The sequence below is a fragment of the Ambystoma mexicanum genome, chromosome 13, assembly GCF_040938575.1.
Source record: "Ambystoma mexicanum isolate Mex_15411 chromosome 13, UKY_AmexF1_1, whole genome shotgun sequence".
NCBI lineage: Eukaryota > Metazoa > Chordata > Amphibia > Caudata > Ambystomatidae > Ambystoma > Ambystoma mexicanum.
In genome coordinates this window covers 47,258,581-47,282,642 of record NC_090938.1, presented here as the reverse complement: position 1 = coordinate 47,282,642, position 24,062 = coordinate 47,258,581, and the positions used below count along the sequence as shown (strand labels likewise).

The following is a 24,062-nucleotide window of genomic DNA, read 5'->3' as shown; positions in this document are numbered from 1 at the left end:
GCGCTTTAAAAACCCTTTGGCTAGGTTACCCCCAGGAGATTCCAAAGTTTCTGCCAAGCTAGAGCAGTCACCCTCGTGGGGTGAAATGGGCCTGGGTCAGCAAACCAGGGCGGAAGCACCAGAGACTTGATATCCCGACTCCTCGCCAAGTATTTCTCAAGCTTAACGCGAGGAAGGCACGCTTCATGCGCAAACCAGTAGACTGCATACTGAGCTTGCGCCGCCAACCAGTACAGGCGCAAATCAGGAGCTGCGAACCCTCTCGCGCATAAGTTAAGTCCAGAGTGTCCCACTTAAGGCGCACTGCTCCCGAGTGCCACAAAAAATTATTGATACTGGTGTCTAACTCCGTAAAGAATCCTGCCGCAAGCCACAGTTGTATATTTTGAAAAAAGTAGAGGGTTTGGGAAGAACGCTCATGTTGAGCAGGGCTATTCTGCCCGCAATAGCCAACGCTGGTCGCGCCCATACCTGAAGCCTAAGCGTGAGACCCGTGATGCCTGCTGTGTAATTGGGTGTTAGCAAAATGGCACAATGCCGCGTCACCACTATCCCCAAGTATCTCATCTCCATTGGGGCCCAAGTGATACCGAGCTTCCCATGAGGTTTGGCCACAGCCTCACTTAGGGGGAAAATCTCTGACTTGGTGCAGTTAACTCGAAGGCCCGATAGATCCCCGAACTCGAGGACATTGTGCATTATCAGAGCCAGGTGAACCCCAGGGTCCCTCACATACACTATAGCATCATCTGCATAGAGAGATATCCTTTCTGAGTTCCCAGCCATCCTGATACCTCTGTGTTTGTGTTTATGTCTGATGAGATCTGCCAAAGGTTCTATGGTTATGGCGAATAACAGGGGGTATAGGGGACATCCCTGGCATGTGGCCCCGGCAATAGGTAGCAGTGCTGAAAGCATACCGTTTGGGCTAACTCTAGTGAACAGAGATGTTCACACGATCTGCACCGTCGACACAAAAGCAGGGCTAAATTTGCATTTATCAAGTGTTGCATACATGAATTGCCATGAGACGGAGTCGAAAGCCTTTTCAATATCGAGTGTGGCCGCCACCGCCAGAGCATCCGGGTGTATCTGTGGCAGAATATTGAAGAGCCGACGTAAATTAAACACTGTCGACCATTGAGTTATAAAGCCCACCTAATTGGGATGAATTATACTTGGCATAAGCGGGATTAAGCACCTAGCTAATATCTTAGCAAATATCTCAAGGTCAGAATTTATCATTGAAAGAGGGTTGTGTGACCCGCATTCCTCTGCCGGCTGGTTGTATTTCAGGAGCATGGTGATGACCGCCTCCCTCATGGTTGTGGGAAGCCTGTGCAATTCAAGGGCCTCCACCCATGCCTTGTGGAGGTAAGGAACTAGGAAGGCCTTAAAGTGCTTGTAAAATTCAACAGTAAGTCTGTCAGTGCCGGGGGATTTCCCCGTACGCAGAGCATCAATTGTGTGAGCGATTTCATCCTTGGAGATGGGAATATTGAGTTGAATCGCAGCCTCCGGGGACAGGTGTGGAATGGGAAGTTTATCCAAAAAACTAGCAATGTCCGCAGATGAACAGACATCTTTATTGGCATATAGTTTGGTGTAAAAGGACTCAAAAACCTTATTGACATCAGAGAGAGTATGCACAAAGTCTCCTTCCCTATTTCTAATGAGTGGAATGCAGCCGCTCCCATTCGCCTGGTGGGCTGTACGAGCTAGCAGCTGGCCAGGGCGTGCATCTTCTCCAAACCGTCTAGCCGTAGCCGGGGTGTCTAAGAATTTTAATTCCCTCTCTGTGTGGGCCCTGAAAGTGTCCAAAGCTTCACCGGCCTGCGAGAGCGTGGCCGAGGGGGGTTGAGTGGAGTATCGCTGCTCTAGGGGGCAAAGAGAATCTTCGCTGTCTTTAATGTCTCTCCTGATGGTCCTGAGATCTCCAAACTCAGTAGACATTGCAATCCCATGGATATAGGCCTTAAAGGCCTCCCACAATGCACCCATCAAGGCCAGCAAACTTTAATTTGTCTGGAAGTACAATTGAACATGATCCTGGAGTTTCAAAGCCTACGTCTAGGAGTTCTTGAGTGGCAGTTGGGCCGGGCCTTAGGGAGCCCACGCATCTCGAGAGTAAGATGGGGGAGTGGTTGGAGAATGCCCTAGGCAGAATGCTCACATCGGTGACAACACCAAGCAGGATGCTAGATAAGAGCTACAGGTCAATACGAGAGAAGGAGTCATGCACCATAGAGTGGAATGTATAACCCCGGTCACATGGTGTCACAAGTCTCTCCCCTTCTCACCTGTTTTTCCTTACTTGCGACCTTCTTGGAAGTGACTTCCTTCATTCGCACGGTCCGGGATTATACAGGCCCGTGTGCGAGTCTTCGGATTCCAGCGTGAGGTTTGCATGGTCCTACGCTGGGTAACGTTCAAACATCCAGGATCGGGAACCAGGAAGGAAACAATGTCTTGACTCTGAGGTACGGGAGTATTGTAGGACCGAGTACAGAGAGGATCCAGGAAGGAAGCACGGAAGTAGGTAGGGCAAGGAGAGGGAACAAACGGGAATTAGAATCAGGGAATTGGGAACAAGGACTAGAAAGGGAATGCCGAGCGGACCCCGGTAACACACATCTGACTACTCCAAGCAGTAGAGTTGAGACGCACAGAGCCGCGGGGGCGTGGCTGTTTAGTAGGAGGTTGCACGTAACGTGCAAAGGCTGGTAAGCAGTGTTTTCGAAAGTGACAGCCATGTTGGAAGGAACATGGAGTTCAGACCTCAGTGCATCATGGACCAGGAAGTCCAGAATGGACGTAATCGGCGGTTCATGACAGTATGCTTCCTCCGAAGCCCGGCACCTCCGGGTTTGCCTGGGTGGATATGATGATATCTTTGTATCAATCGGGGGGCATTCATGTTAGAGACAGGTTCCCAGGTGCGCTCACTGGGAGGATATCCTTTCCATTCGACCAAATACTGGAGTTGACCTTTTCTGTACCTGGAGTGACATATCCTGGAAACCTCGAATTCGAGTTGGTTATTGGCAATTACTGGAGTTGGTCTTGGAGGAGTTCGAGTGGATTGAACAAATGGTTTTAACAGAGAAGTGTGGAAGACTGGATGGATCCTTTTCCACGACTCTGGAAATCGGAGTCGATAGGCCACTGGATTAGCAATTTCCCTTATGGAGACAGGTCCGTAATACCTGGGAGCCAATTTATTTGGTCGTAAATGTTGAGGAAGGAGTTTTAAAGACAACTAAACCATATCTCCGACTGCATAAGAAGGACTAGGCCTTCTTTTAGTGTCTGCATAGTGTTCAACATCTTTTTGGACCTTTTACAGGTGTTCCTTGGCTTCCTTGTGCACATTGATCAGTGTTTCAATCCAGGAATCGACCGGAGGAACTGGGGTAGGATGTGGAAGAACGGAGGGTAGTACTGAAGGGTGAAATCCTTGGCTGCAAAAGAACGGACTGATCTTGATAGCTGAATGATCCAAATTGTTGTAGGCTAATTCGGCTACAGGAATCAAGAGTGACCAATCATCCTGTACCTTGGTGGCGAAGCAGCGAAGGTACTGTTCCAAGGTCTGGTTGACTTGTTCAGTTGCTCCATTGGTCTGTGGATGATACCCCGAGGATAATGCACACTGGATCCCCAATATCCGACATTGTTGTTTCCAAAACTGGGATATGTACTGGGGCCCTCTGTCGGAAATGATCTTGGAAGGTAGGCCATGAAGCCTGAATATGTGTTCCAGAAAAATTCCAGCCAATTCAGATGAAGATGGTAGCTTGTACAAAGGTGTAAAATGAGCCATGTGTGTAAACAAATCGATGGTAACCATTATGGTTGTGTATCCTCTTGATTGGGGTAATTCCACGGTAAATCTGTGGCAATGATTTCCCAAGTTCTCGTCGGTATCGCTGGTTGATGTAAGAGACCCGCTGGTCTTCTGTTATCATATTTATTCTGATTGCACACTGCTCAGGATTGGACATAAGTTCTTACGTCGTCTTTCATCCTTGGCCACCATAACTGTCTCTGTATAAGACGGAGGGTGTTGGTGATTCCACAGTGTCCGGAATGGAGGGTATCATGGCATAGATTTGTGATCTTAAGTCTCAGCTCTTGTGTGGGAATAGCAGCCGTGTTTCCTTGAATAGAAATCCGTCCTTCATCTTGAGGTTCCTTAAATTTCTTCCTTTAAACTCCTTCCAAAGTTTGGAAGCCGGTGTCTTGGCTCGAATATCCTCCTGTAGTGTAATGGCTTGAGCAACGAACATTGTGTTAGGAAACATCTTGGGAAAGGTCCGGTCCTCAAGGGGTTCATAATCAGGACGCCTGGACAGGGCATCAGCTATGAGGTTATGTGCTCCAGGAAAATGGTGGATTTGGAATTTATATTGGGCAAAAAAGAAGGCCTAGCGGGCCTGATGGCTGTTTCTGCACCCCAGGGATTGTAAGACCTGTAAGTTCAGCTGGTCCGTACGGACTTGTACTGGGTGTTTGGTTCCCAGAAGGAGATGACGCCAGTCAGTGAAGGCTTGCCTGATGGCTAGCAACTCCTTCTCCAGGACGGAATAATGAGTTTCACTGGGAGTCAAAGTACGGGAGAGATAGGCAATGGGATGTTCCATCTTGTCATTAAGCTCTTGTTTCAAAACTGTTCCGATGGCGTAGTCGGATGCATCAGTTTCAACTAGGAAGGGTCGGTCTGTATCAGGTTGAGCTACGATAGGGACTTGATTGAACTCCAATTTCAATCGTTGAAATATTGACTCCTGAGCTGAGGACCACTGAAACGGAGTGTCTTTCTTTAAATGTGTGACTATAGGGTGTAAAATGTCGGAAAACTTGGGTATGAATTTCCTGTAAAAGTTAGCGAGCCCCAGGAAGGATTGAATGTGTTTCACAGTGGTAGGAACAGGCCAAGACAGGATGGAGTCAACCTTGGAAGAATCCATTCCAATGCCTTTTGGGCTAAGAACAAATCTGAGGTAGTGAACGGTGGATACATGAAAAAGACATTTTTCAGGTTTGGCCAGGCGCTTATGTTCACGTAAATGCTGTAGAACTGCCTTGACGTGTTCTGAGTGTTTCCGAGGTTCCTTGGAGTAAATCAATATGTCGTCTAGGTATACAATGACGTAAAGGAACAACATGTCAGAAAAAACCCGATCCATGAAACGTTGGAATACAGCGGGGGAATTAGCAAGTCCAAAGGGCATCACCAGATACTCAAAGTGGCCAAAGGGAGTTTCTGAAGGCTGTTTTACACTCATCGCCTTCTTTTATACGAATGAGATGGTAGGCACCCCTGAGATAGAGTTTAGTGAAGATGACTGCACCCCTCACTGCTTCCAGGATGTCCGAAATAAGAGGTAATGGGTAATGGTCCTTGAGGGTGCATTGATTAAGGCCACGGTAATCCAAACATGGTCTAAGCTCCTTGGAATCTTTCTTAGGAACGAAGAAGAGAGAGGCTCCCGCTGGGGACTTGGAAGGTCGAATAGTTCAGTTTGTTAGGTTGGTGTCCAGATATTCTCTGAGGGCCCTCTTTTCTGGCTCGGATAGAATTAACATTCTTCCAGAGGGAATCACCGCTGAAGGTTCAGTATCAATGGCACAATCTTCAGGTCTGTGAGGTGGGAGAGATTGAACAATGGCCATTGAAAACACATCTGAGTATGTTTGGTATGCCTGGGGATCTGGACGATGTTGGAGACAGTTACCGAGGATTGCCGGGGTTCCTGGAGATTTTCTGAGGGGTTTGGCAAGGTGGTAAGAGATAAACAATGGGGCATGCAGTGTTCTGATCCAAGAAACAAGGAGCCTGCGGCCCAATTGATTTATGGATTGTGTTTCTGTAGCTAAGGCATGCCTAAAACCATGGGATAGTGGGCAGATCGTATGATGTCAAATCTAATAATCTCTTGATGGTTGTTTATCGAAAGCTGAATCTCCTTGGTTTGATGAGTTATGGGTCCCGAAGAAAAGGGTCTGCCATCAATGGCTTCAACAGGTTGCATTACCTCTTTGGTTTCCTGGGGAATGTTATGGCTGAAGGCCCAATCATGATCTATGAAAATGCCCATGGCCCCGCAATCTACTAAGGCCAGGATGGGGTAGGACTCTTTTTTGGAAGGTGACAAAAATGTCTGCAAAATCATGAGATTGTTCTGTCCTGGGGAGTTCAAGGAAGGAATTGATGAGGAGCGAACATCTTTCTCCTGAAACTGTGCTCCATTTAGGATCGGGAGCTGGCGTTTCCCGAACGCCGAGGCGGCGCAATAGGACACTCTCTTACAAGGTGTTTTTTCAGAGGCACAATACATACACAGTCCTGTATTGATCCAACAGATCCTTTCTTGGGAGGAAATTGGTCCTCGGAAGGCACCTAGCTGCATGGGTTCTGGATCTGAGACCTGGGATGCAACAGCTTCTTTCTTGTAGGGGTGGTCTGTGACTGCCTTTGGGGATGTTGGCTTAGACTTCCTTTTCTCTGCCTTCCTTTCTTGGATCCGGAAATAAATCTGTAGAGAGAGGTCCGTGAGATCTTGGGAGGAGCTTGGGCAAGCTACCCTAGCTAATTCATCCTTTATTTCATCATTCAGACCTCGTCGAAAGAGGGTGAAGCTGGCTTCTTGGGACCAATCAGCCTCTTTTGCTAGTTGTTTAAAGCGGGTCACATATGTAACCATATCCTGGGACCCTTGATGGAATTCAAGCAGTCTTTCTTGTGCACTGAACACAAGTTCTGGGCGATCAAACATGGACTTAAGGGCGTCCACAAACCCATCGTAATTATCCAGGAGTGCATCACCCGCATTGACTAAGGGGGTTGCCCAGGTTAAGGCATTGCCCGTGAGATGTGATATCTCAAATCCCACCTTAGCTCTTGGGGTGGAAAAGTAGTACGGTTTGAAGGTAAAATGTACCAAACAAGAATCAAGGAAGGAACAGAGGGTTTTTGATGAGCCATCGTATTTGTCCACTACTCCTCCCAACATCACACTTTCTTTGGCTGCAGAGTCACGAGATAAAACTAACTGCTTTAATGCCGCATTCTCTGACTTAAGGTTCTGGACTTCAGTAGTTCATTCCTGCATACCTCGCATGAGGTCTTGAACTGTGGCTTCCATGTCTGCCTTTGTATCAGGTTTGAGGCGTCTCAATCTGTCACAAGTCTCTCCCCTTCTCACCTGTTTTTCCTTACTTGCAACCTTCTTGGAAGTGACTTCCTTCATTCGCACGGTCCGGGATTATACAGGCCTGTGTGCGAGTCTTCGGATTCCAGCGTGAGGTTTGCAATGTCCTACGCTGGGTAACGTTCAAACATCCAGGATCGGGAACCAGGAAGGAAACAATGTCCTGACTCGGAGGTACGGGAGTATTGTAGGACTGAGTACAGAGAGGATCCAGGAAGGAAGCACGGAAGTAGGTAGGGCAAGGAGAGGGAACGAACGGGAATTAGAATCAGGGAATTTGGAACAAGGACTAGAAAGGGAACGCCGAGCGGACTCCGGTAACACACGTCTGACTACTCCAAGCAGTAGCGTTGAGACGCGCAGAGCCGTGGGGGCGTGGCTGTTTAGTAGGAGGTTGCACGTAACACGCAAAGGCTGGTAAGCAGTGTTTCGAAAGTGACAGCCATGTTGGAAGGAACACAGAGTTCAGACCTCGGTGCATCATGGACCAGGAAGTCCAGAATGGACGTAATCGGCGGTTCATGACACATGGGTGAAGGACGCTACACACGTCCAACATATGTAGGTCGGTCATCCTGTCCTGTATCATTCTGGCAGCTCTTGTAAATACCCTCAAGCTTTGACCATATCTATCTAGGTTCATATCTAGAATGGTACTGAAGTCTCCACCCCACACTATAGGTACCAGGGGATACAGAGAAATCATATCCAAGAGTGCAGCATAAAATCCAGGATCATCCAAGTTGAGACCAGATATATTCAGCAAGATTAATTCTCTGCCCGCTAGTGCTCCATAAACCATGACGTATCTACACAGTGGGTCCATATGAACCTTCCTGTTTGTGACTGGGTAGAGTTATGGAGCAGGATCATTACCCCCCTGGACTGTGTGGCGTATGTGGTATAGAACCTGTCCTTACCCCATTTTCTGATGAATCCCTCACATCCCTCCCTCACCGCATGACTTTCCTGCGGGAATTAAAGCTTCTGCCTTCTGATCAGGTTCCCAATCCCCTGAATGTTCCAATTTAGGCACGTAAGCTCACCAATTATCCCAGTGTAGAACACACCTCCCACACACCAGCAACCCACCTATGAGAGAGAGTGTCGCAGGTAGTGCCATGAATATTGACGGCAAAATAAACCAAGTGCATTTTAAACCCCATTTTCAACCCCCCACTCCTCTGTCCCCTCCCTCATTCTCCCCACAAATGGGGAGATGAATCCCCAAAATCGAGCCTCCCAACAAACATTGGAACATTGCATGGGGGGGCCGGCACACGGAAGGTGGCCTGGGCCACATGGACGACTATTGAAGTAAAGAGCGTCAAACATCAATATAACTCCTGAGGCAGCGAGTAACGGAGAGGTGATGTGGAGAAAAAAGAGCTTGGTACCGAACAGGGGTGCTGCAGAAGTGCGTCAAAGCAGGTCTAAGCAACGGAAAAGGAGAAATGTGGGCAAGCATAGAGCGACATGACCCAGCGGCTTGCTCGTCTATAAATGTCATGGTTTCCTCCAGGAGTCTGAAGAAGTACATCTTGTGCCTGCCTTCAATACGCAATTTAGCTGGATACAACATGGCGTACTTCATGCCCAAATCTCAAAGCCTCTTTTTCACTGTGACCAATGTTTCCTTTCTTACTGTACTGCCACAGAGAAATCCGGCTACAAATAGAACCTACTGGAGCCCAAGAGTAGCTCGCCCATTTCTCTGGTGGTGCGCAGGATCGCGTCCTGGTCTTGTTAATTCAGTATACAGGCTTGGGCCTCAGCATCAGGGATCTGTGATCCCGCTTCACCGTGTCCTGTGGTGACAGCTTGGGATGGTCAAGGAGGATCAAGATAGTGTGCTCCACAAAATCCTCCATGGGACCATTCAGGTTGTTTTTGGGGACTCCAATAATTCGAATGTTGTTGCAATGCGACCTTGAGTCCAGCTCATCGTTCTTTCTGGTGACCATATTGACTTGCTTGGTGAATGAGGTCACATCGGAATTTTAGCGAGGCAATGTTGTCTTCCAAAGCGCTGAGCCTGGTGTCCGCCTCCGTCAGTTGAAGACCCGCCTTTAATCAGCTGAGATTTGATGCAACAGATTGTACTTCTCATGTTGTGCAGCTTGTTAATGATTGCAGAGAAAACCTCCTACATACATGCCATCATACACTGCATCTCCGTAGTTACTCTGCGGTCACCCTCTGCAGCCGACAGCGGGGCATTGCCAGCGACCTCGGCTGTCTAAGGGGTGGTCTTGGCATACATATTTATAGAACTCTGCTTCTCCCCCGCACAGGCATGTGCGCAGTGGCGCAGCTCCCTTAGGTTTCTGCTTGTGACAGCCCCAAACTCCAAGTGGACCGCGCGGATGTCAGGGCCGGGGTCGGCATCATCAAACACTAGCTATGCGCTAACATGGAGTGTTTCTCCAGTTCTTTCTCTGGCCGGTCTCCACCCCCCACGTAGATAATAGTGCACCAGAACCTGCGGCAGTTAGTAGGAGTATTGTGTGCACCCCCCCACAATATGATGGCTTAGTGCACAAAAGGATCAGGATTTGGATTAGCTGGTGCGCACCCGGTATACCTGGAGCTCGAAGTAGCCAATGCAGGTAAAGCTCCCACGCATGGTGGGTAGAAGAAGCCAGCGCTCCTAGTGCCTCGCATGCAGTTACAGTGGTGGCCCCCAACACGCACTCAAAAAAAGAGCATCCTGGGGGGCGGGGGGTAGTGCCAGACAGGTACCAGAGCAATAGGCCATGGGCCGCACCATAAATTGTTGCGCAGGTAGGTAAATCGGGGCCCGGCTAGAGGAAAGGGCCTAGTCAGCGTAGCAGCCGGTGTGTGCATATGAAGCCCCACAGTGTTGCATGTCTTACCCCTACGCCGTGCCTGGGGAAGCAGGGAGGATCCATTTCACAACGAGTAATGATGGGGGCCAGGTTTAAAGTTCCTTTGCAGGATGCACTCAGCGCGTGCAAGCCCAGGCACGTGCAGTTCTTGTGAGCTCAGTCCAGCGGCTCTGCCGTAATCGCCCTCACCGTGGCAGCCTGCGTCAAAGTAACCCACCAGCAATGGCATTGCAGGCTGGGCGCTCTCCTCCCTAGAATGCAGCCTGAAATGTAAAGATTTCGCCTAGATTTCGCCATGTCCGAATTGGTGGCCGCTCATTTTCTGTGAGGGCTGCCAAGCTATGGAATGCCCTGCCCATTTCAATTCGGTCTACGGTTGCCCCTCTGCATTCAGACGTACTTTAAAAACTTTGCTGTTCTGATTTTTCTGCTCGGCCTTTGGTGCCTTCTCAGTCTAGTTAGCGCCAGGTTGCCTTTTGATGTCAGTTGCACTGCACTTTCGAACAAAATGGATAACATGACATAAAGTTGATTCCAGGCCCAGCGGCTCCTGCCTCGTGGGCTGCCTCACAGCAGGGGCACCGCAGTGCTGGTGAGCCCGGGGCTGAACAGTAATGCAGCAATCATGTAGTGGCTGCCCCGACAGGCCGCGCACCTCTTCCAGGCTTCGATCGCCAATTCTGGCACAGTAGCAGAGTCTCACAGAGAGTGAGACACTGCAAACTGGAGTGCCTCACCTCAGGTTCCTAGATATAACACCAGCGACCAAAGTAGTATCAAGCAGGAGCAGCAAACGGTCGCCAGAGGCTCCGGGACGGGAGAGCTCTACGGAAGAGTGTCCATACTGGATCGTGCGTAACATTGCCCCCAAAATCCACCTTTCTAAATTGATGTATAACGTAGACACCCGGGCACCTTATCCTGCAGAGGTTAATTCCTCCCTTTTAGTCCACACTCTCTCTTACCCAGTTCTCTATCGAGCAAGACTCCTGCAACGTCAACTCTGCCCCTGGCTGTCCATTTGAACACCCAGGTGCTAAAGTTCCCCCATCTGGCCCTTGTGACAGACATGCACATTCTCAAGACCAACATGTGACTCTTCCTTAGATAATGGCACAAGGACTGCTCCCCTTCACACCTGTCCTCCCAAAAAAGTTGCTCTTTCTTGGTCTGTTTACCAAATTGGATAAAGGGAACTGCAGCTACTTCACCATCCCTCTCTCCTTGCTCCGATCTCACCTCTTAATTCTGCACTATCTACAAGTCATGTTCCCCCTGTGCTCTGCACTATCCTACAGGCCATGTTCCCCCTGTGCTCTGCACTACCCTGCAGGTCATTTTCTCCCTATGCTCGCAGTATCCGAAAGGCCATGTTCCCCCTGTGCTCTGCACTACCCTGCAAGTCATATTCCCGCCATGCTTGCACTATCCTACAAGTCATGTTCCCCCTGTGCTTGCACTACCTTACAAGTCTTATTCCTGCCATGCTTGCACTATCCTACAGGCCATGTTCCCCGTGCTCTGCACTATCCTACAGGCCATGTTCCCCATGTGCTCTGCACTATCCTACAGGCCATGTTCCCCCTGTGCTCTGCACTACCCTGCAGGTCATGTTCTCCCTATGCTTGCAGTATCCTATAGGTCACATACTCCCCATGCTTGCACTACCCTACAGGTCATGTTCCCCGCTGTGCTTGCACTACCCAGCAGGCCATGTTCCCCCTGTGCTCTGCACTACCCTGCAGGTCATTTTCTCCCCATGCTCGCAGTATCCGACAGGCCATGTTCCCCCTGTGCTCTGCACTACCCTACATGTCATGCTCTCCCCATGCCTGCAGTATCCTATAGGTCACGTTCTCCACGTGATTGCACTACCCTACAAGTCATATTCCTGCCATGCTTGCACTATCCTACAGGTCATGTTCTCCCTATGCTTGCACTACCCTACCGGTCATGTTCCCCACTGTGCTCGCACTACCCAACAGGTCATGTTCCCCCTGTGCTCTGCATGAACATGATGCCCCCCTTTCTGTGCCCCCCCTCGCACACACAGGTGTTGCCTGTTTTGCTTGATTCTTCTACCCTGCTCCCCCTTTCCCCTCTCTAGGCTACTTCTGTAGGAGTCTGTCCTTATACCTTCTGGTTTCACCATCACCGTCTTGTGGCCAATGCTGGATTTGACTTTTATGGACTTCATTGATTCACAGTGCGCCACCCTTTCTCAAGACTCATGCTGGACTTCCTTTGCATCTTGTACTCATGGTGCCCCTGAATCATGCTGGTCCCATCTTCATCTTGTATCCTGGCTTGCAACATTATGTGTTACTACTGACTTCTGCAGTTGTATTCTCTCTCCCCTCTTGCTTCTCCACTCTTTGTGACTGTTTACTCTCTGTTCTCTCCTCCCCGCTCCCTTCCTCCGATCTCCTCCTCTCCTCCCCTTACTTTCTTCTATGCGCTTACTCTATCAGAATTGTCCCTGGACCTAGTATGATAGCAACCTCGTCCGTCTCCTCCCCCCTCCATTTACTTGTTTTTTTCCTCTTCCACCCCCCTCCAGAACTATCTGAAATGTCGTCAGCCCTAGTACGATAGTTGCTTGTGTTGTTCCTCCCCTCCCTTTCTGCACCCCTCTCCCTCACCTTTTGTTTTCTCCGGCTCTACCAGAAATGTCTTCAGGCCTAGTACAGTAGTTGCCTGTCTGTTTCCATTTCCTTCCCACTCTCCCCCTCCCTCCCTTCCTTATCTATGTCTTAGCTCTTGCACTATCTGAAATGTCATCAGGCCGAGTACGATAGTTAATTTCACATCCTTACTGTTCATGACCTGTAAGAATGTCATTGTATTTTCCCTTGTTCCCTCCCTTGCCTTGAAGCGCTTTCAAACACATTGTATATAGGCGCTATATAAATAAACTATCATATCATGTGATATCACTACCCTACATGTAATGTTTTCCCCATGCTTGCAGTATCCTATAGGTCATGTTGTCCCCGTGCTTACAAGTCATATTCCCACCATACTTGCACTATTCTACAGGTCATGTTCCTCCATGCTTGCACTATTCTACAGGTCATGTTCCTCCGTGCTTGCACTATTCTACAGGTCATGCTCCTCCGTGCTTGCACTACCCTACTGGTCATGTTACCTGGTGCTCTTCACTACCCTACAAGTCATGTTCCACCCGTGCTCTGCACTACCCTACAGGACATGCTCCTCCAGTGCTCTGCATTACCCTACAGGTCATGCTCCCTTCCTGTGCTCACACTAGCCAGCAGGTCATGCTCCCCCATGCTCTGCACTATTCTACAGGTGATGCTCCCCCGTACCCTGCAGTACCCTACAGGTCATGCTCCCGTCTTGATTTGCACTACGCAGCAGGTCACGCTCCCTCGTGCTTTGCACTGCCATACAGGTCGTGTACCCCCTGTGCTCTGCACTACCTTACAGATCAAGTTCCCCCTGTACTCTGCACTATCCTACAGGTCATGTTCCCCTGTGCTTTGCACTACCCTACAGGTCATGCTCCCCACGTGCTCACACTACCCATGCAGGTCATGCTCCCCCATGCTCTGCACTACCCGGCAGGTCATGCACCCCGTGCTCTACACTTTCCTACAGGTCATGCTCCCCGTGCTCTGCACTACCCTACATGTCATGCTCCCCACGTGCTCACACTACTCATGCAGGTCATGCTCCCCCGTACTCTGCTCTACCCAGCAGGTCATGCACCCCGTGCTCTACACTTCCCTACTGGTCATGCTCCCCCCGTGCTCTGCACTACCCAGCAGGTCATGCACCCCGTTGTCTACACTTCCCTACAGGTCATGCTCCCCCTGCTCTGCACTACTCTACATGTCATGCTCCCCCCGTGCTCACACTACCCGGCAAGTCATGCTCTGCACTACGCAGCAGGTCATGCACCCCGGACTCTACACTTCCCTACCGGTCATGCTCCCCTGTGCTCTGCACTACCCTACAGGTCATGTACTCCCATGCTCTGCACTACCCAGCAAGTTGTCCTCCCGGTGCTCTGCACTACCCTACAGGTCATGTTCTCCCATGCTCTGCACTACCCAGCAAGTCATGCACCCCTGTGCACTACACTTCCCTACCGATCATGCTCCCCTGTGCTCTGCACTATCCTACAGGTCATGCTCCCCTGTGCTCTGCACTACCCTACAGGTCATGTTCTCCCTTGCTCTGCACTACACAGGAAGTCATGCACCCCTGTGCACTACACTTCCCTACCGATCATGCTCCCCTGTGCTCTGCACTATCCTACAGGTCATGCTCCCCTGTGCTCTGCACTACCCCACAGGTCATGTTCTCCCATGCTCTGCACTTTCCAATCCTCTCTGCTAACAACTTTGCCCAATTCTTCTCTTCTAAGATCTCAAAGAACTCTCCTTTTCCTCTGACTCCCTACAACCTTGTCTGCGACCTCTGTCCTCCTTCTCTCCTCACCCGCTGAACTAGCACCCATTCTCCAGAAAGCTAAACCATCTTGAACCCCATTAACCTCAACACCTTGTCATCTATGACCTGCTCGTGTACCTCCCCGATCTTTAACATCTCCATCGTACAACTGGGATTGTCCTTGCCTGTTTCAAAATAGCCACGCTAGCCCCCCTCCTTCCAAAGCCCTCTGCTGACCCCAACAACCCTCCAACCACTCGAAAACCCCTCAACTTGCCAGCTTTAAATGTACTATTTTGAGGTCAATGACCTCTGTGACCCCAGCCAATGCTATTGACCCATGCCTCTAATCTTGCAGTGGCTGTTGAACCTGTTGACCTCCCTTCTCTCTTTCCTATCCTCTCCCATATCGGCACCCAAAACACTGCACTTGCTTAGAGTGCTCCCTTTCTCTGTCATATCTCCCACTCTCCTACTCCCCTCCTCCCGACTAACCCTACCCGCCCTCCTTCCTGTTTACAGATCTGCCAGAGCGCCTGGGGACCAATTCCGTTGGTGACTGTGCGCTATATATGTACCTTTTACATAACATAACATATCTGGTCACGCCCATCTCCCAGGTGGAGTTCCCCACGTTCCCGCCATGGCTCACTCCCATGTATCCTCGACACGTCCTCTCAGTAAACGCATACCCTAATTTAGGTTCTCCTGTCCCTTACTAACAAATGTCACCCAGATAACCCACTTTCCCACGTTTCCCCCAATTCTACTCCAGCTGTCTTTGGGCCATCTACCATGGAGGTACTTTACCTCCTGCCTTGTCATGCCCTACCCCTTCTCATCGCCCTTGTCCTCTCCCCCTCTTCCTTCTTCCCCCAGGGATCGTAACATTGGAGTAGTCCTTCAACAGCGATCTCAGGATCCACAAATTCATCACCTCAGCTGCAGTTGCTATAAGTCTCATCCTCACTGACCACTCCACTTGAAGGATCATCTCCGACCTTGTACTCAGTCGACTCAACCACTCCTCTAGCCGCCTCTCAGCCTCTCTCTTTACTCTTTACCAATTCACAAACTTTGCATCTTGTGCTCTGTAAATCCTCCCCTGCTCCTCTCCCACCTCTGCTCACCAACCATATGAATGCTGGACCTCCACGCCACAATGATCCAATTTCCATCCCATCATCTTTGAATCAATTCATGGCCTGACTCCTCCCTATCTGGCCAACTCCACCACTCGCTGATCCACGCCTTGTGGTTCGATGACAATTAGTCATCAGAAAAACACAGGCTGCCCTTTGTGCCGGCATTGAAATGGCAGTCTGATCACTGCCTCATTGCCCTTCCCGCCCCTCTGTCTGGGTGCACATCCCAGCGGGCCTTTATTTCTCATGTGCTCTTTTCATGGCCCGAACTTCACCCCCTTTACGACCCTCACCAGTGGACCACTCACCCTCCAGTTCAGCCTCTTGCACATTATGTGGCACAGCTAAATGTTTTCTGCCACACCATGCTGTGCCTCCATGTCACACTATCAGTATATTTGTGCACACAGCGTATATGACTCCTGGGGAGGTTTCACTGGCCCAGTAGCAGTCTGGTGTTTTTCGACCGCCCAAATCCAAATGTACGCTGCCCCTCTTCTTCCCACCAGAACTTTACTCGGCATCTCTGGTCCACCCCGTGCCGCCACACTACAGCTCCCTTTCACCTTTTTACTCCCTATACTCTGGCACCATATATGTTCTGTAATGTTATTGGGCATTTGTATAGCACCTTTTCTATCATTGGTATGACCTTGCTGCATTCAGATCTGCTGTTAAACTCCATCTCTTCTCCCTGGATGGGGCCGTGCCCTAAACAAGCACATTATCCCACCCCCTTCATCACCTTCTCCCTCCAGTTGTACCTAATGTTGATCGCCTATTGCACATAACTTATGTTGTCGGTCTGTGCTATCCCCATGGGATCTCACTAGAATATTCCCACTCCTTTGCCTGGTCCATGACCTGCCATTTTATCACTTTGACCTTTTGCAAAGCACCCTGCAAAGGGATTGCTCAAGTGTACACCATTTCTGATCGAAACAGTCACCTTCTTGCATAATGAAAGAAAATATGAAAAAATGCTGTCTCTTAAACCAGGGATACAGAATGGCTCTCTTTGTATGGAGCGTTTACGTTTAGACTCAGCAAGAAACTACCTCTAAAGCACTAAGCCTGCATGGTACATGTTAATGTAAGCCCTGTAGATCGATGCATCTCGCCCTATAGCTGTATTGTTGTGGCTATAAAGATTCTGAGGCGAGTGTACTTCCGCGCCTTATGTTTGTATTGCTTATTCTCATGTAAGCTGTCAGGAGCTGTCAGGAGGTCTCCTTCTATTTCTCTATGTTTGAAGGCTTATGCTTGAGTAAGCTCTGAGGAGAGCTCCCTCTCTAGCCGTGTGTTTGTATGACTTGTGCTTAGGTAAGCTGAGAGCTCCTTCTCTTGCCCTGTATTGGTCTTGTGTCTCTGAAGGTCTGTATCGAGCTTCCGTCCAACCCTAAGCAGTCTGTTGCTGTAACTCTGTCTCAAGACCCCCATCCCGCCCAGTGCATTGTGTTGTTTTATGCTTTGGCTCAAGTTCTCGCTCACGCCTTTGGCTGTGTGTTACTGTAGTTCTGCAGGGAGCACCCTCTCATACCTTGGGCCGGAAAGCTTGTGTTACTGTGTGTGCATCATGCAGGGTTACACATTATCTTGCCTAAGCCAAGCGCTACCCGCTGCAATGTGTCCTCGTGTTACCCAGGACAGCACAGGATTTTCTAAGGGTACTAAGGAAATCTTAATTCACTTTCTTCGAAAAGAAAAGGATGCACTTACTGTCAGGTAAACGTAGGACTCGTTCTCCAAGGCTCTTGAAATATGGGTGCCGTAAACCACCTTCTGCTGATATCCGGCTTTTCACCTCAAACTGAAAACACAAGAGACTTATCATGAGTTGTGCATGTCAGTGCAGTCAACCTGCAAGAAAAGCATCTGAGTTCTAATCTATATCCGTATCTAATCTATATCTATACCTAAACTATATATCTATCTATAAAACTTCATCTAATATATATCTGTCTCTAATGATCTAATGTATATCTATATCTAAGCACTAGATCTATCTTTAAACCTATTTCCAATCTAAATCTCTATCTAATCTATATCTATACCTAAACTATATAACTATCTCTAAATCTATATCTAATCTATATCTGATCTAATCTATATCTATACCTAAACTATATATCTATCTCTAAATCTATATCTAATTTATATCTGTATCTATACCTAAAATCTATCTCTAAACCTATATCTAATCTATATCTGATCTAATCTATATCTTTACCTAAACTATATATCTATCTCTAAATCTATATCTAATTTATATCTGTATCTATACCTAAAATCTATCTCTAAACCTATATCTAATCTATATCTGATCTAATCTATATCTATACCTAAACTATATATCTATCTCTAAATCTATATCTAATTTATATCTGTATCTATACCTAAAATCTATCTCTAAACCTATATCTAATCTATATCTGATCTAATCTATATCTATACCTAAACTATATATCTATCTCTAAATCTATATCTAATTTATATCTGTATCTATACCTAAAATCTATCTCTAAACCTATATCTAATCTATATCTGATCTAATCTATATCTATACCTAAACTATATATCTATCTCTAAATCTATATCTAATTTATATCTGTATCTGTACCTAAAATCTATCTCTAAACCTATATCTAATCTATATCTGATCTAATCTATATCTATACCTAAACTATATATCTATCTCTAAATCTATATCTAATTTATATCTGTATCTATACCTAAAATCTATCTCTAAACCTATATCTAATCTATATCTGATCTAATCTATATCTATACCTAAACTATATATCTATCTCTAAATCTATATCTAATTTATATCTGTATCTATACCTAAAATCTATCTCTAAACCTATATCTAATCTATATCTGATCTAATCTATATCTATACCTAAACTATATATCTATCTCTAAATCTATATCTAATTTATATCTGTATCTATACCTAAAATCTATCTCTAAACCTATATCTAATCTATATCTGATCTAATCTATATCTATACCTAAACTATATATCTATCTCTAAAACTATGTCTTGTCTATAGCTGTATTTAAGCTATAGCTATAGCTAAACAATTTATTTATCTTTAAAGCTATATCCAATCTATGTATGTATCTAATATATATCTATACCTAAACTATACATGTATCTCTCAACCTATATATAATCTATATCTGTATCTAATCTATATCTATAGCTAAACGATATATGTATCTCTAAAACTTTTTTATTAATCTATAGCTGTATCTGTATCTAATCTATATATATATACCTAAACTATATATCTATCCCTAAACATACATCTGATCTATATCTATACCTAAAATCTATCTTCAAACCTATATCTAATCTATATCTATAAAAGCCTATTTGATTTTTTCTGAGGAGATTAGGAGTGGAGTGCATGGAGTAGAGCCTTTTGTGTTTGTTTTGTGCATGACCTAGGGCTTAGGCCATTGACTCACACCATGCATGCACCCTCAACATTTGTGATCATTGTTAGTGTGTAATTAGTCCACACATTAGACACGGGGGGTAGCTCAACAAGAGAACAGCCGATTTTAGTTCATTAATCGATATCTAGACCTAAAATCTATCTTTAAACCTATATCTAAAATATATCTGTATGTCTTTACCTGAGCCATATAGATATCACTAAACCTATATCTAATCAATATCTAATCCATATCTGTATCTAATCTATATATACATCTAAGCTTTATATATCTATATCTATATATCTTTAGGTATATCTACTCTTTATGTATATCTCATCTATATTCAAGCTATATATCTATCTTTAAATCTTTATCTAATGTATAACTATACATACGATATATACGGTATATACATACTATATATCTATAGCTATAGCTATAGCTCTAGGTATATCTTTATCATAGATATGTATATATATCTAAACCTATATGTAATCTATATCTTTAATCTATATCTAAATTTAAGACATCTATCTATACATCTATATCTAATATCTATATATCTATAGGCATGTCTACTCTATATGTATATCTCATCTATATTCAAGCTATATGTCTATTTCTAAATCTATAGCTAATGTATAACTATATATATGATTTATACATAATATACCTATAGCTGGATATCTGTATCTAAGCTATATATCTACTCTAAATGTAATGTCTATATAGCTATAGCTATATCTGTATATCTATAGGCTACACCATAGCTATATCTAATCTATATATGTTACATATATTTAATTAATATAATATATTTAACAGATATAGATAACATATAGATTTAGAGACATGCAGCTCAAATACAGATGAAGATATGTATAGATTATATATAGCTATGGTGAAGCTATATATATATATGTATATATATATATATAAAATATAGATATAGAATATATATAGTTATACATTGGATATAGATTCAGATATAAATATCTTGGATATAGATATAGAATAGATATAGATCTATATAGCTATATATAATCTCTCAATGTATGTATATATATATATATATACATGTATATATTCTATTGCTATATATATATATATATATATATATATATATATATATATACATATGTCCTTAAATCTACATATCTAATCTACATCGAATATATAACCAGATCTATAACTAAACTATATCTGTATATCTACAGCTATGTTTACACTATACATATCTATGGCTAAACTAAATATATCTATCCTTAAATCTTTAATCTATATATATATATATATATATATCTATATTCACATCTGTATTTATATATTTAATCCATAGCTATAGCTAATCTCTCTCTCTCTCTAAATATTTGGATGTATATATATATAAATATTCAGCAGCCACTCACATAGGCGGGGAGAGTTTATGAAGGGGCAAGGACAATTTCCATTGTCCTTGCCATTCATGGTGAGTACAGGGATGTAGAAACATTTAATGTGCTATTTACTGAAAAGCATCTTACTTTGCAGTCGACAGCAAATAAACTATCACTGTGCATATGCCCACTTGGTGGCAGCATTGCCCCAAATATGATATTTATTAATGCTGAAATGCACCAATTAATTTAATAACGTCGATTTTTTTTCAACATATTTGGAGGGGCGGGAATCATTTTCGGGGGCGAGTAGGTTGAGTAAGTAACTTGTAAATAATTTGCAAAGCACGTATTTATCTTATCTCTCTACATATTTAATCTTGATGTATATATCTATATCTAATCTATACCCATATCTAATCTATATCTAAGATATATCAATGTCATTCTTCATCAAATCTATATCTGTATCTCTCTCTCTCTCTCTATTTGATATCTGTTAAATTTTCGAGTACTCTGTGTGAATCCTGTCAGGGTCCGTAGGCCTAGTGATCAATTAGTATTTTCAATAGCAATCTTTTCTTTTGGGTCTTCAAATTATTCCTAGTCCGCCCGCAAAGCTCCCGGATTGTCAAGATTGTAATGTTGGACAGTAACAGTCTAGTAGTTCAGGAGGAAGGTGCACTACCAGTTATGTAAAAGCCAGTAAAGACGTGTTTGTAAGTCTCAGGGCCTCATTACACGGTAGGCGGTAAGGGTTTACCGGTATTTTACCGGTACCGGTAAACCCTTACCGCCTTACTACGAGGTCCCTTTGCGGGTTGGTGCCTTAACGCCTGCTTTTAGAAGGCGTTAAAAAACGAACCCGGAAAGGGACCGGGGTGCTAATTACGGTACCACAATTTGCGGTACCGTAATTAGCGCCTTCCCCATTCCCATTATGCCCTATGGGGCAGAAATGGGAATGGGGAGGGGCAATGGAGGAAGGAGGAATTACCGCCTTCCCAACCTTGGAATAGGGCGGTAATTCCCCTTTCCTCCAAGGCGGTACCGGTAAATTACCGGCATGAACCATGGCGCTAATAGCGCCATGGTTTACTGCCTACCGTGTAATGAGGCCCTCTGTCTCTGTGTTCTTATTGAACTGCTCAGCCACAGAGCTGGACAATCGGCCTTGGGCTGGGACACTGGCGACGAAGGGAGAATGCCCACGTTACCGCTGGCGGCGGCTCCGGACACAGAGGAGGTGCACGCCATGGCGGTAGAGGAACGTGCCTGCTGACCGGCGCTGGTTCTCTGGTCGCTCCAAGGAGACGGAGCTCATCGGATGAGCCACCCGTTTCTGTGGTGGTGAGTGGGGACATGAGGCTTTGGAGCACGATCAATGGATCACAGAAGAGCGGTGCTCATGCCTATTTAAGGTGCCAGCCAATGCAATCACTCTCCTCATTGAGGCAGTGGACATGCCTGTTCAGGCGTCCGCGGGAGGCTCTGTGGGGCTCAGAAGATCACTGCTGGTGCATGTGGTCGACTTGAACAGGGTGGGGGGAGGTGACCCCACACCTGAACCACACGGAAGGATCTCCCTGTAGCTCCCTTGAAGAGTGGACATCGTAGGGTGACACCAGGGGCCAGTGCCCACAAGGGAAGGGGTATAAAAGGACCTGACACAGAATTACAATGTTGGACCAGGACATCCCAGCTGCGCTCCCCATATCACACCAGCACAAGGTCCACATAGAGCGCAGGAGTCGCTGGCCGTCCAACTGCCAGGCGCTTTTGACATTTTTGACACCAGCAATATGGGGCCATGATGGGAGAAATGGACTTAGATGTGGGAGCCAGAGGGCCCATGCAGGATGCAATGCCTATATAAATTGGCTGTGGGCTCTGCCACGAGGGACATCTTTGACGAGTTGCCCTCGGACTCCATTGACACCATTCAAGACTTGAAAGAGGCATGGCCACGTACTTCACTCCACACACAAATGCGGATTATGAAAGACACATATTCCACAGCACCAAACAGTTGAAAGCGGAAACCATCGATGCATTTGTTATGAGGTTATGCAGAAAAATGAAGCACTGTGATTTGGGCAATTATTCTAATACCGAAGCGCTGAGGTCTCAAATCCTAGCAGGCTGTGAGTCTCACACATTTCGAAGGTAAACGGTGTCAGTGAACAAGTTTACAAAACATTGTCAAAAAGGCCCTGACTATGGGCAGCCAGTGCAGACATGTACCCCTACGGAGATAAAACACCACTAAAATGCCTTGGACAGTTCGAATTAAAGTGTCGATATAGGACCCAGGAAAAAACAATACCCATCCATGTCATCTCTATCTTGATGGAATGTGGGTGCATTCTTAGTTTCAGAACATCGGTGGACATGGGACTAATTAGCGTGCTGTACAAACTAATGGTCCCCAAATACACCGACACAGTAGACAAAATAAATCAGTTGTATCGCAAATCTATTCAAGGGCATTGGAAGACTGCACAACTAACAGATCAAGCTACACATCGATGAAGAGGTCACACCGGTGGCGCAGCATTACAGAGGTACCCCCATAAACATGCAGCGCCAGATGGAAGAGGAGATCCACAAACTCCTCGAGCAAGACATAATTGAACCAGCCATGGGACCCAAGGACATGGGTATCCCCCATAGTGTCCGTGCCAAAAAAGGGATCAGACACTTTTCGAATATGCGTTGATATGCGAAGGCCCAATCTAGCCATCAAGAGAGAAAGATATCTCGCTCCCCTCATCACCGACATTATCCATCACTTGAATGGGGCAAAAGTATTCTTAAAACTTGATCTACAAAAAGGCTACCACCAACTGGTACTAAGCCCGGAGAGCAGATGCATCACGACTTTCATAACACACCTGAGGCTCTACCGGTACAAGAGGTTGAGGTTCGGTGTTTCATCATCAGCCTAAATATTTGAAGCTGAGATTCACAACATAATAAACCACATCCCAAACTGTATAAACTACAGTAATGACATTCTGGTTTTTGGCACGGATGCGGAAAGACATGATGAGACTCTATCCAGTGTGTGTATGGTGCTGGCGGCAGCAAATCTCACCTTAAATAAAGACTAATGTGAGTTCAGGAAAGAGACACTCTGTTAAAAAAAGGCACGATGTCCGACTGGGAAAAGGTCACAGCACTAAACAAAATCCCACCGCCCTCAAATATTTCAGAGCTCAGGTCGTTTCTAGGGCTTGCAAGATATTGTACTTGATATATCAATGGTCTTTCTACCATCAGTGAGCCACTTTGTGCGCTCACAAAGCACGGGATATCTCTCAAGTGGAAAGCTGAATGTCAACAGGCATTCATGGACATTAGGAATCACCTTGGACATGCTGAAAACATGGCGTACTTCAACGCTGACAGAGAATCAGAACTAACAGTGGACGGGATCCCCATAGGGCTTGGAGCTATACTAGACCAAAAAAATAAGGACAACTCAACCCAAAAGACACATTGTCCCTTACGGCAGCCAGAGCTTGTCTAAAACAGAGCAGGCCTATTCTCTGGCCGAGAAGGAGAGCTTGGCTGTAATCTGCGCTTGTGAACATTTTCATTTCTTTT

At 46.0% G+C, this 24,062-nt stretch overlaps 1 protein-coding gene across 3 annotated transcripts in view; it reads right to left on the bottom strand.

The window, feature by feature from the left end:
- Window positions 1–24,062, bottom strand: part of CDK18 (cyclin dependent kinase 18) — a 514,702-nt gene that overhangs the window by 55,667 nt on the left and 434,973 nt on the right. For all 3 annotated transcript variants that reach the window (XR_011282882.1, XR_011282881.1, XM_069633152.1), the window contains exon 14: window positions 17,347–17,437. Coding sequence is in view for 1 of the 3 variants with exons in the window: in XM_069633152.1 (XP_069489253.1) it covers window positions 17,347–17,437 (91 nt within the window). In the remaining 2 variants the exon portion in view is untranslated. The remainder of the gene's footprint in view (window positions 1–17,346; window positions 17,438–24,062) is intronic.